Raw genomic sequence first — 14,253 nt, 5'->3', positions numbered from 1 at the left:
GGGAGTTCAGACCAAAAGGCCCCCAAATGTGGAAGACCCCTTTAAAAAAAGGAGTTTTAACAAAGTTACATTTTTAAAATAAATATAACATAACTGCACATTCAAGGGCGGATTGGGAACTTAAAGTGGCCCTAGAAAAAAACTAAAAGTGACCAGAAGGTGTGGCAACACAATTAGGCAGGGCCAACACAAATGGGTGAGGTCAGCCATACAATCTGCAGTGCGGGGCACAGGCCTCTTCCAGCCTGAGGCCTTAGATGCCTGTGTCCATGTATTGTCTGTACACTGCCTCATAGACTTTAAAGGGGTTCTGCAGTTTTTTGAAACTGATGATCAAGCATCCGATCGGCGGGGCTCCGACACCTGGGACCCCTGCCGATCAGCTGTTTGAGAAGTATCAATGGCCTGGGCTAAGCTCTGTTCACTTGAATGGAGCTTAGCCGCTCCCAGGCCAGTGATACCAGTCATGACGTCACTGGGCCTGCTGTAAACAGCGAGAAGGCTGCGGCGCTACTGCCAGCGCAAACAGCTGATCGGCAGGGGTCCCGCCAATCAGAGGCTGTTAGAAAAACTGCAAAACCCCTTTAAGCCTAGTGTCTATTTCCTATGAGGGTGAACAGCAGGGCAGGAAGCCATGGGCTTCAAGTGTATCACCATCCTGATAATGGTGATAAAGTTGAATTGAGGAGGCCGGATACATAAGTACCTGATGCTCATTCATTAAAACTGGGAGTGTCAGATCGTTACATTCTCCGTGGCTTGAAGAAGACTAAGGTGGCCTCCGGGTCCTGGGCATCAGCCCACCAGCAAATTTCCCTGTAGGGTTTATGGCCAGTCCGCCCCTGTTCAAATTTTATCCATTTTCCTTTGTTATTCTGGACTTTATTTTGGTGGCGTCCACCTGTGTGGCGTCCACCTGTGTGGTTACAGGAACAGGAACAATCCCAATATTTTGCCGACTCTCAGATCGCAATACACTGTGGACATCATGCGGCTGTTGTAGCCACAGTTCCCTACTGTGCACGTTAAAAACATTTCCTAGAATTCCTAAAACTTGCTTGAGGTTTCATTGTGGTTGTTTTTCCCCTTCAAAGTCAAGGGATGAAAACTTCAATGCTATCAGAAGAAATCATAAGGGATTGGACATGACACTAAAGAACCGCAGCATGTGGCAAAAAATCAATACGTGAATGAGATTCACATGTCACAGATTTGCCTACCAAAAAATCTGACATGTATTTTACAGTAGAAATCTACGGCTGACATTCTCATTTCTGCCATAGAATGCATGTTAAAGGGAACCTGTCACCGGGATTTTGTGTATAGAGCTGAAGACATGGGTTGCTAGATGGCCGCTAGCACATCCGCAATACCCAGTCCCCATAGCTCTGTGTGCTTTTATTATGTAAAAAGAACGATTTGATACATATGCAAATGAACCTGAGATGAGTCCTGTCCCTGACTCATCTCATGTACAGGACTCATCTCAAGTTAATTTGCATATGTATCAAATCGTTTTTTTTACATAATAAAAGCACACAGAGCTATGGGGACTGGGTATTGCGGATGTGCTAGCGGCCATCTAGCAACCCCTGTCTTCAGCTCTATACACAAAATCCAAGTGACAGGTTCCCTTTAACCGCCTCCGGACCGCCTAACGCAAGATCGCGTTCCGGAGGCGGCAGCCCTGCGCACAGTCACGCATATATGCGTCATCTCGCGAGATTTTCTGTGAACGCGCGCACACAGGCACGCGCGTTCACAGGATCGGAAGGTAAGCGAGTGGATCTCCAGCCTGCCAGCGGTGATCGTTCGCTGGCAGGCTGGAGATGCGATTTTTTTAACCCCTAACAGGTATATTAGACGCTGTTTTGATAACAGCGTCTAATATACCTGCTACCTGGTCCTCTGGTGGTCCCTTTTGTTTGGATCGACCACCAGAGGACACAGGTAGCTCAGTAATAAGTAGCACCAAGCACCACACTACACTACACCACCCCCTGTCAATTATTAACCCCTTATTAACCCCTGATCACCCCATATAGACTCCCTGATCACCCCCCCCCGTCATTGATCACCCCCCTGTAAGGCTCCATTCAGACGTCCGTATGATTTTTACGGATCCACTGATACATGGATCGGATCCGCAAAACGCATACGAACGTCTGAATGGAGCCTTACAGGGGGTGATCAATGACGGGGGTGATCACCCCATATAGACTCCCTGATCACCCCCCTGTCATTGATCACCCCCCTGTAAGGCTGCATTCAGATGTCCGTATGTTTTTTACGGATCCACACCGGATACATGGATCGGATCCGCAAAACACATACAGACGTCTGAATGGAGCCTTACAGGGGGGTGATCACCCCATATAGACTCCCTGATCACCCCCCTGTCATTGATCACCCCCTTGTAAGGCTCCATTCAGACGTCCGTATGATTTTTACGGATCCACTGATACATGGATCGGATCCGCAAAACACATACGGACGTCTGAATGGAGTCTTACAGGGGGGTGATCAATGACAGGGGGTGATCACCCCATATAGACTCCCTGATCACCCCCCTGTCATTGATCACCCCCCTGTAAGGCTGCATTCAGATGTCCGTATGTTTTTTACGGATCCACAAAACACATACGGACATCTGAATGGAGCCTTATAGGGGGGTGATCAATGACAGGGAGGTGATCACCCCATATAGACTCCCTGATCACCCCCCTGTCATTGATCACCCCCCTGTAAGGCTGCATTCAGAATGATGTCTGTATGTTTTTTACGGATCCACGCCGGATACATGGATCGGATCCGCAAAACACATACAGACGTCTGAATGGAGCCTTACAGGGGGGTGATCACCCCATATAGACTCCCTGATCACCCCCCTGTCATTGATCACCCCCCTGTAAGGCTGCATTCAGATGTCCGTATGTTTTTTACGGATCCACAAAACACATACGGACATCTGAATGGAGCCTTATAGGGGGGTGATCAATGACAGGGAGGTGATCACCCCATATAGACTCCCTGATCACCCCCCTGTCATTGATCACCCCCCTGTAAGGCTCCATTCAGACATTTTTTTGGCCCAAGTTAGCGGAGTTTTATTTTTTTCTTACTGTCTCATTTTTTTCTTACTGTTTATTGTCTCATATTCCACTAACTTGTGTCAAAAAATAAAATCTCACATGAACTCACCATACCCCTCACGGAATCCAAATGCGTAAAATTTTTTAGACATTTATATTCCAGACTTCTTCTCACGCTTTAAGGCTTCTAGAATGCCAGGGCAGTATAAATACCCCACAAGTGACCCCATTTCGGAAAGAAGACACCCCAAGGTATTCGCTGAGGGGCATATTGAGTCCATAAAAGATTGAAATTTTTGTCCCAAGTTAGCGGAAAGGGAGACTTTGTGAGAAAAAAAAAAAATAATCAATTTCCGCTAACTTGTGCAAAAAAAAAAAAAATTCTATGAACTCGCCATGCCCCTCATTGAATACCTTGGGGTGTCTTCTTTCCAAAATGGGGTCACATGTGGGGTATTTATACTGCCCTGGCTTTTTAGGGGCCCTAAAGCGTGAGAAGAAGTCTGGGATCCAAATGTCTAAAAATGCCCTCATAAAAGGAATGTGGGCCCCTTTGCGCATCTAGGCTGCAAAAAAGTGTCACACATCTGGTATCGCCGTACTCAGGAGAAGTTGGGGAATGTGTTTTGGGGTGTCATTTTACATATACCCATGCTGGGTGAGATAAATATCTTGGTCAAATGCAAACTTTGTATAAAAAATGGGAAAAGTTGTCTTTTGCCGAAATATTTCTCACCCAGCATGAGTATATGTAAAAAGACACCCCAAAACACATTGCCCAACTTCTCCTGAATACGGAGATACCACATGTGTGACACTTTTTTGCAGCCTAGGTGGGCAAAGGGGCCCACATTCCAAAGAGCACCTTTCGGATTTCACAGGTCATTTACCTACTTACCACACATTAGGGCCCCTAGAATGCCAGGGCAGTATAACTATTCCACAAGAGACCCCATTTTGGAAAGAAGACACCCCAAGGTATTCCATGAGGGGCATGGCGAGTTCATGGAAGTTTTTATTTTTTGTCACAAGTTAGTGGAATATGAGACTTTGTAATAAAAAAAAAAAAAAAAACAACAACATAATTTTCCGCTAACTTGTGACAAAAAATACAAAATTCTAGGAACTCGCCATGCCCCTCACGGAATACCTTGGGGTGTCTTCTTTCCAAAATGGGGTCACTTGTGGGGTAGTTATACTGCCCTGGCATTCTAGGGGCCCTAATGTGTGGTAAGTAGTTTGAAATCAAAATGTGTAAAAAATGACCTGTGAAATCCTAAAGGTGCTCTTTGGAATGTGGGCCCCTTTGCCCACCTAGGCTGCAAAAAAGTGTCACACATGTGGTATCGCCGTACTCAGGAGAAGTTGGGCAATGTGTTTTGGGGTGTCATTTTACATATACCCATGCTGGGTGAGATAAATATCTTGGTCAAATGCCAACTTTGTATAAAAAAAAAAATGGGAAAAGTTGTCTTTTGCCAAGATATTTCTCTCACCCAGCATGGGTATATGTAAAATGACACCCCAAAAAACATTGCCCAACTTCTCCTGAGTACGGCAATACCACATGTGTGACACTTTTTTGCAGCCTAGGTGGGCAAAGGGGCCCACATTCCAAAGAGCACCTTTTGGATTTCACCGGCCATTTTTTACAGATTTTGATTTCAAACTACTTCGCACGCATTTGGGCCCCTAAAATGCCAGGGCAGTATAACTACCCCACAAGTGACCCCATTTTGGAAAGAAGACACCCCAAGGTATTTCGTGATGGGCATAGTGAGTTCATGGAAGTTTTTATTTTTTGTCACAAGTTAGTGGAATATGAGACTTTGTAAGAAAAAAAAAAAATAATAATAATTTTTCCGCTAACTTGTGACAAAAAATAAAAAGTTCTATGAACTCACTATGCCAATCAGTGAATACCTTAGGGTGTCTACTTTCCGAAATGGGGTCATTTGTGGGTTTTTTCTACTGTCTGGGCATTGTAGAACCTCAGGAAACATGACAGGTGCTCAGAAAGTCAGAGCTGCTTCAAAAAGCGGAAATTCACATTTTTGTACCATAGTTTGTAAACGCTATAACTTTTATCCAAACCATTTTTTTTTTACCCAAACATTTTTTTTTATCAAAGACATGTAGAACAATAAATTTAGAGAGAAATTTATATATAGATGTAGTTTTTTTTGCAAAATTTTACAACTGAAAGTGAAAAATTTCATTTTTTTGCAAAAAAATCGTTAAATTTCGATTAATAACAAAAAAAGTAAAAATGTCAGCAGCAATGAAATACCACCAAATGAAAGCTCTATTAGTGAGAAGAAAAGGAGGTAAAATTCATTTGGGTGGTAAGTTGCATGACTGAGCAATAAACCGTTAAAGTAGGGTAGGTCAGAAGTGTAAAAAGTGGCCTGGTCATTAAGGGTGTTTAAGCTAGGGGGGCTGAGGTGGTTAAAGGGATTGTGCCAAGTATGCAAGTTATCCCCTATCTACAGGATAGGAGATAACTAACTGATCGCTGGGGGTCTAACTGCTGGGACCCACACAGACCCCGAGAATGGGGGTCCCTTTCCCCCGATCTGATGGAGGTCAGTCATGTGCTCTGCTGCTCCATTCATTCTCTATGACACTGCCGGAGATAGCCGAGTACAGCGCTCTGCTATTTCCAGCGGTCCCAAACGGAACGAAAGGAGCAGCAGGGTGCATACTTGACCCGTCCCTCCATCAGATCGGGGGAGCAGGACCCCTGCCCTCAGTATCGGTCGGGGTCCCAGCGGTTAGACCCCCAGCGATAAGTTATTTAACCCCTATCCTGTACAAACTTGGCACAACCTGTTGAAATAGTGATGAAGGTGAATCTTGACCCAAAAAGAACAACTATAAAGAATAAAAGCTGTCTTACCTTCTGCTGTCATATATGTAAAATCTTGAATATTTACAACAATATTATTGACAAAAGGGCGATCGTACTAGATTTAAGAAAGATAAGAAAGCATTAATATGGCGCACTAGTGTCATAACAGACATGATCAAAAACCTGACACAAAACTAATATATAATAAACTGTTACAATATCCAAGGAGCCCCCTAAAAAGGTATGTCAACACAAACACCCGCATACACCTTCGCTCATGACAGGAGGTAATTTCTGTAAAATTGCTTGCATTTTGTGTTACTTGCTGACGGCAAAGTAATGCCTAATCACGGTCACCCAATATAGAGTAGTAGGCTCATTGGAACATAATTCTCTGCTGCAGGATAACGCTTTTAAAGGGAATCTGTCAGCAGGCTTACACCACCTTGAGTGCAGCATGAAGTAGTGCCAGACACCCATACACACTCCGTGTGCTGTCTGCATCCGTTCCTCCGTTCCGTGGACCCGCAAAAAAATAGAACATGTCCTATTCTTGTCCGTTTTGAAGACAAGAATAAGCATCTCTATTATGGGCAGTCTGCTCTGATCCGGAAATTGGCTATTCCAGGGTCCGGAATAATAATGGATGAACAAGATATATACAGTGACCCTTGTACTGCGTATGTGTTGGCATCACTCCACTAGGGAGTGAAGTTCTTTATTTAAATCTATATAAAAGCTGTAACCCTTTGGGGGATGGGGGGAGGAGTCAGAAGCTTCCCAGCTGATGTCTCGCTGTCATATGACGTTTACTCAATCGGTGATATAAGTTCTTTATCCTTTGTATATACTTAACTTGTAAAAGAAGGACATACAATTGCCCGATTATTATTATTGCCTTACTTCTATAGTTTACTATCCTTAAATTGGTGTGTGTAGTCTCTCTTTAAAGAGTATCCGAACCTGAAGTCTTGCTCTTATCAGCAAAACGGTGCGTTTTTTTTCCATCCGGATTGCATGGGTTTTTTACGTGACTGAAGTAAAACTGAAGAATAACAATCTACATCTCCCAGCAACCATCAGTGAAAACGCCTTGCATCCGGTGCCTTCCATTTCTCATGCATCCCCCATTCACGTCTATGGAGCAAGAGCTGCGTGAAAAACGCACAATATAGAACACGCAGCGATTTTTCCTGAACGCAAAGCTGATCAGTGATAAACAACGCTCACGTACACAGACTAGTGATAATCAAACCAGGTTCAGAGGAGATGCGTTCGTTAGAGATATGAGTAAGCACGTGAAGAAACCAGGTTCAGACACAGCAGGCCAAACCCGGTTCACTCATCACTAGCAATGAATGGGTCGGGATTCAATCGGGATACTATCCGTTCACAACACAAATTGCATAGAGATGGAAAACTCGCTTGTGTGAAAGAGGCCTAAAGGGATCAGACTGTGCAAGCTCGGCCACTGCTGTTCTTTTCTTTTGTTGGTATATCATTCCCCCGGGAAATCCTCTGGTATGTCTCTAGGACACGTCAGAGGTTTTATAAAAACTGAAATTCACTTTTAAATGGAATGACATGGCTACTGAAACGTTATCTGTACAAAACAGAAATTCTCAATATATTAGCCCTAGTGGCCAGTGGGAAAACTGCAGGATTTTAGATATATTTTTTTCTTTAACCACCTCCGGACCGCCTAACGCAGGATCGCGTTCCGGAGGTGGCAGCCCTGCGCACAGTCACGCATATACGCGTCATCTCGCGAGACTTCCTGTGAACGTGCGCACACAGGCGCGCGCGCTCACAGGAACGGAAGGTAAGAGAGTTGATCTCCAGCCTGCCAGCGGCGATCGTTCGCTGGCAGGCTGGAGATGTGTTTTTTTTAACCCCTAACAGGTATATTAGACGCTGTTTTGATAACAGCGTCTAATATACCTGCTACCTGGTCCTCTGGTGGTCCCCTTTGTTTGGATCGACCACCAGAGGACACAGGTAGCTCAGTAAAGTAGCACCAAGCACCACTACACTACACTACACCCCCCCCCCGTCACTTATTAACCCCTTATTAGCCCCTGATCACCCCTAATCACCCCTGATCACCCCATATAGACTCCCTGATCACCCCCCTGTCATTGATTACCCCCCTGTCATTGATCAACCCCCTGTAAAGCTCCATTCAGACGTCCGCATGATTTTTACGGATCCACTGATAGATGGATCGGATCCGCAAAACGCATCCGGACGTCTGAATGAAGCCTTACAGGGGCGTGATCAATGACTGTGGTGATCACCCCATATAGACTCCCTGATCACCCCCCTGTCATTGATTACCCCCCTGTCATTGATTACCCCCCTGTAAAGCTCCATTCAGACGTCCGCATGATTTTTACGGATCCACTGATAGATGGATCGGATCTGCAAAACGCATCCGGACGTCTGAATGAAGCCTTACAGGGGCATGATCAATGACTGTGGTGATCACCCCATATAGACTCCCTGATCACCCCCCTGTAAAGCTCCATTCAGATGTCCGCATTATTTTTACGGATGCACTGATACATGGATCGGATCCGCAAAACGCATCCGGTCGTCTGAATGAAGCCTTACAGGGGCATGATCAATGACTGTGGTGATCACCCCCCTGTCATTGATTACCCCACTGTAAAGCTCCATTCAGATGTCCGCATGATTTTTACGGATGCACTGATAGATGGATCGGATCCGCAAAACGCATCCGGACGTCTGAATGAAGCCTTACAGGGGCATGATCAATGACTGTGGTGATCACCCCATATAGACTCCCTGATCACCCCCCTGTCATTGATTACCCCCCTGTCATTGATTACCCCCCTGTAAAGCTCCATTCAGACGTCCGCATGATTTTTTTGGATGCACTGATAGATGGATCGGATCCGCAAAACGCATCCGGACGTCTGAATGAAGCCTTACAGGGGCGTGATCAATGACTGTGGTGATCACCCCATATAGACTCCCTGATCACCCCCCTGTCATTGATTACCCCCCTGTAAAGCTCCATTCAGAAGTCCGCATGATTTTTACGGATGCACTGATAGATGGATCGGATCCGCAAAACGCATCCGGACGTCTGAATGAAGCCTTACAGGGGCATGATCAATGACTGTGGTGATCACCCCATATAGACTCCCTGATCACCCCCCTGTCATTGATTACCCCCCTGTCATTGATTACCCCCCTGTAAAGCTCCATTCAGATGTCCGCATGATTTTTACGGATGCACTGATAGATGGATCGGATCCGCAAAACGCATCCGGACGTCTGAATGAAGCCTTACACGGGCGTGATCAATGACTGTGGTTATCACCCCATATAGACTCCCTGATCACCCCCCTGTCATTGATCACCCCCCTGTCATTGATCAACCCCCCTGTCATTGATCAACCCCCCTGTCATTGATCAACCCCCCTGTCATTAATCAACCCCCCTGTCATTGATCACCCTCCTGTCATTGATCACCCCTCTGTAAGGCTCCATTCAGATATTTTTTTGGCCCAAGTTAGCGGAATTTTTTTTTTTTTTTCTTACAAAGTCTCATATTCCACTAACTTGTGTCAAAAAATAAAATCTCACATGAACTCACCATACCCCTCACGGAATCCAAATGCGTAAAATTTTTTAGACATTTATATTCCAGACTTCTTCTCACGCTTTAGGGCCCCTAGAATGCCAGGGCAGTATAAATACCCCACATGTGACCCCATTTCGGAAAGAAGACACCCCCAGGTATTCCGTGAGGGGCATATTGAGTCCATGAAAGATTGAAATTTTTGTCCCAAGTTAGCGGAACGGGAGACTTTGTGAGAAAAAAATTAAAAATATCAATTTCCGCTAACTTGTGCCAAAAAAAAAAAATTTCTATGAACTCGCCATGCCCCTCATTGAATACCTTGGGGTGTCTTCTTTCCAAAATGGGGTCACATGTGGGGTATTTATACTGCCCTGGCATTCTAGGGGCCCCAAAGCGTGAGAAGAAGTCTGGTATCCAAATGTCTAAAAATGCCCTCCTAAAAGGAATTTGGGCACCTTTGCGCATCTAGGCTGCAAAAAAGTGTCACACATCTGGTATCGCCGTACTCAGGAGAAGTTGGGGAATGTGTTTTGGGGTGTCATTTTACATATACCCATGCTGGGTGAGAGAAATATCTTGGTCAAATGCCAACTTTGTATAAAAAAATAGGAAAAGTTGTCTTTTGCCAAGATATTTCTCTCACCCAGCATGGGTATATGTAAAATGACACCCCAAAACACATTCCCCAACTTCTCCTGAATACGGCGATACCACATGTGTGACACTTTTTTGCAGCCTAGGTGGGCAAAGGGGCCCATATTCCAAAGAGCACCTTTAGGATTTCACAGGTCATTTACCTACTTACCACACATTAGGGCCCCTGGAAAATGCCAGGGCAGTATAACTACCCCACAAGTGACCCCATTTTGGAAAGAAGACACCCCAAGGTATTCCGTGAGGGGCATGGCGAGTTCCTAGAATTTTTTATTTTTTGTCACAAGTTAGTGGAAAATGCTTATTTTTTTATTTTTTATTTTTTTCATACAAAGTCTCATATTCCACTAACTTGTGACAAAAAATAAAAAGTTCCATGAACTCACTATGCCCATCAGCGAATACCTTGGGGTCTCTTCTTTCCAAAATGGGGTCACTTGTGGGGTAGTTATACTGCCCTGGCATTCTAGGGGCCCAAATGTGTGGTAAGGAGTTTGAAATCAAATTCTGTAAAAAATGACCTGTGAAATCCGAAAGGTGCTCTTTTGAATATGGGCCCCTTTGCCCACCTAGGCTGCAAAAAAGTGTCACACATCTGGTATCTCCGTAATCGGGAGAAGTTGGGGAATGTGTTTTGGGGTGTCATTTTACATATACCCATGCTGGGTGAGAGAAATATCTTGGCAAAAGACAACTTTTCCCATTTTTTTATACAAAGTTGGCATTTGACCAAGATATTTATCTCACCCAGCATGGGTATATGTAAAAAGACACCCCAAAACACATTCCTCAACTTCTCCTGAATACAGAGATACCAGATGTGTGACACTTTTTTGCAGCCTAGGTGGGCAAAGGGGCCCACATTCCAAAGAGCACCTTTCGGATTTCACAGGTCATTTACCTACTTACCACACATTTGGGCCCCTAGAATGCCAGGGCAATATAACTACCCCACAAGTGACCCCATTTTGGAAAGAAGACACCCCAAGGTATTCGCTGATGGGCATAGTGAGTTCATGGAAGTTTTTATTTTTTGTCACAAGTTTGTGGAATATGAGACTTTGTATGAAAAAAAAAAAAAAAAATCATCATTTTCCACTAACTTGTGACAAAAAATAAAAAATTCTAGGAACTCGCCATGCCCCTCACGGAATACCTTGGGGTGTCTTCTTTCCAAAATGGGGTCACTTGTGGGGTAGTTATACTGCCCTGGTATTCTAGGGGCCCAAATGTGTGGTAAGGAGTTTGAAATCAAATTCAGGAAAAAATGAGGAGTGAAATCCGAAAGGTGCTCTTTGGAATATGGGCCCCTTTGCCCACCTAGGCTGCAAAAAAGTGTCACACATCTGGTATCCCCGTACTCAGGAGAAGTTGAGGAATGTGTTTTGGGGTGTCTTTTTACATATACCCATGCTGGGTGAGATAAATATCTTGGTCAAATGACAACTTTGTATAAAAAAATGGGAAAAGTTGTCTTTTGCCAAGATATTTCTCTCACCCAGCATGGGTATATATAAAATGACACCCCAAAACACATTCCCCACCTTCTCCTGAGTACGGAGATACCAGATGTGTGACACTTTTTTGCAGCCTAGGTGGGCAAAGGGGCCCATATTCCAAAGAGCACCTTTCGGATTTCACAGGTCATTTTTTACAGAATTTGATTTCAAACTCCTTACCACACATTTGGGCCCCTAGAATGCCAGGGCAGTATAACTACCCCACAAGTGACCCCATTTTGGAAAGAAGAGACCCCAAGGTATTCGCTGATGGGCATAGTGAGTTCATAGAACTTTTTATTTTTTGTCACAAGTTAGTGGAATATGAGACTTTGTAAGAAAAAAAAAAAAAAAAAAAAATCATCATTTTCCGCTAACTTGTGACAAAAAATAAAAAGTTCTATGAACTCACTATGCCCATCAGCGAATACCTTAGGGTGTGTACTTTCAGAAATGGGGTCATTTGTGGGGTGTTTGTACTGTCTGGGCATTGTAGAACCTCAGGAAACATGACAGGTGCTCAGAAAGTCAGAGCTGCTTCAAAAAGCGGAAATTCACATTTTTGTACCATAGTTTGTAAACGCTATAACTTTTACCCAAACCATTTTTTTTTTACCCAAACATTTTTTTTTTATCAAAGACATGTAGAACTATAAATTTAGAGCAAAATTTCTATATGGATGTCGTTTTTTTTTGCAAAATTTTACAACTGAAAGTGAAAAATGTCATTTTTTTGCAAAAAAATCGTTAAATTTCGATTAATAACAAAAAAAGTAAAAATGTCAGCAGCAATGAAATACCACCAAATGAAAGCTCTATTAGTGAGAAGAAAAGGAGGTAAAATTCATTTGGGTGGTAAGTTGCATGACCGAGCAATAAACGGTGAAAGTAGTGTAGGTCAGAAGTGTAAAAAGTGGCCTGGTCTTTCAGGGTGTTTAAGCACTGGGGGCTGAGGTGGTTAAATATGGATAGTGACATGGAAAAAAAATAAACTATATATATATAAAAAAAAAAAAAAGTATGTTTAACATAAAAATGAGATTTAAACAATATGGGGGAGGGGACATTTATCAAACCAGATACGTCAGGTTTTAGGTACAAAAATGTTGCACGGCATGACAATTGCAACTTTTTTGTGACAACTAGGAGGCGTCACTTTTCAAAGTGGTCTATGTTTAAAGCAGCTCCAGTGCTCCAGACTAAAAAAAATAGCCAGGAGCAATTGGCTCCTAAACTGAAAAATTTAGGAGCCGGGGGGGGGGGGGGGGGGGGGGGGGGCGTGGCTAGCCAGGCATGTGAGCGGCAGCAAGTTCGCTGAGCTCCCGCACTGAACCCGGCAATTTATCCTGTGGACACATCTGTACCTGCACAAACTACACCCTCCTGAGCCGCCGATATCGCCAGTCAGTTGAGGAGTGAAGTCCTGCTGCCTAAAACCACCGATCCTGCCGCCATGTCCAGAAAGAGAGAAGGACGGGGCGCAGCCAGGGAGATCCAAGATGGCGCCGGGCCCGACACGCCGAGCCGCCGGGAGCGTGCAGGCACAATACAGAAAGAGGCTGCAGTGAGACTCGGCAAGTATGCACGCGACGCTGCTCTCTCACAGGCTACAAGGGACAGAAATAAGCGGGCCTCATCTGCCAATAGGCAATTTATCGAGGAGGAAGAGGCTGGAGCAGACTTAAGAGAAGTCTGCAGCCCAAATAGATATGATCCTCTGCTGGCCTGCGATGCGGACACCGGGGCGGATGCTCCTGATTCAGACACTGAAGAGCCCACACTTAAAGATGTTATGAGAGCCATTGCAAAATGTAGTAAATCATTAACTGCTCTCAATATGCAGGTGGGAACTATAAAAGAGGATATCTCCATTGTGCGGCACGATCTGAAACGATTGGCGGAACGTACCACTGCCCTGGAAGATCGTATGGGGGATGTGGAAGATGCCATAACACCCATTAAGAGAGAGTCAGCTAACCAAGCACGCCAGTTGGATTCCCTCATGGCTAAGCAAGACGACTTGGAAAATCGCCTGCGCAGAAATAATGTCAGACTGGTGGGGGTTCCGGAAAAAGTGGAAGGGGCGAAGCCTACGGAATTCTTTGAGAAATGGGTGAAGGATCAGTTTGGACCTGAAACTTTGACTCCTTTATTTGCGATAGAGAGAGCCCACAGGGTCCCTACCCGCCCTTTACCCCCAGGTGCTCCGCCAAGGCCTGTACTCATGAAAGTTCTCCACTACAGGGATCGTGACATCATCCTCAGAAAAGCTAGAGAACTTCCGGAAATATCTATTGATGGGCACAAGATATCCTTCTTTCCTGATTATTCTATGGAGGTCCAAAAGAAAAGGGCGAGATTCCTTGATATTAAAAGACGGCTGAGAGGACTGGACGTCTCCTACTCCATGATCTATCCAGCAAAGCTGAGAATTGCGGCGTTGGGAAATACATCCTTTTTTGAAGACCCCAAGGAAGCTCTGCGGTGGTTGGACCGTCATGAACGCCAGTTAAGAGAAGCAAGACAGAATGTGGATGGAGTCTG

The 14,253-nt window shown here is 44.6% G+C and overlaps 1 protein-coding gene across 2 annotated transcripts in view; it reads right to left on the bottom strand.

Moving 5' to 3' along the window:
• Positions 1-14,253, bottom strand: part of LOC120995602 — a 78,634-nt gene that overhangs the window by 48,759 nt on the left and 15,622 nt on the right. For both annotated transcript variants that reach the window (XM_040424899.1, XM_040424900.1), the window contains exon 3: positions 5,992-6,058. In XM_040424899.1, coding sequence (XP_040280833.1) covers positions 5,992-6,058 — 67 coding nt within the window. The remainder of the gene's footprint in view (positions 1-5,991; positions 6,059-14,253) is intronic.

Source organism: Bufo bufo, chromosome 3, assembly GCF_905171765.1.
Source record: "Bufo bufo chromosome 3, aBufBuf1.1, whole genome shotgun sequence".
Taxonomy (NCBI): Eukaryota; Metazoa; Chordata; class Amphibia; order Anura; family Bufonidae; genus Bufo; species Bufo bufo.
The sequence above is the reverse complement of the archived record's forward strand: the minus strand, read 5'-3'. Positions and strand labels throughout refer to the sequence as shown.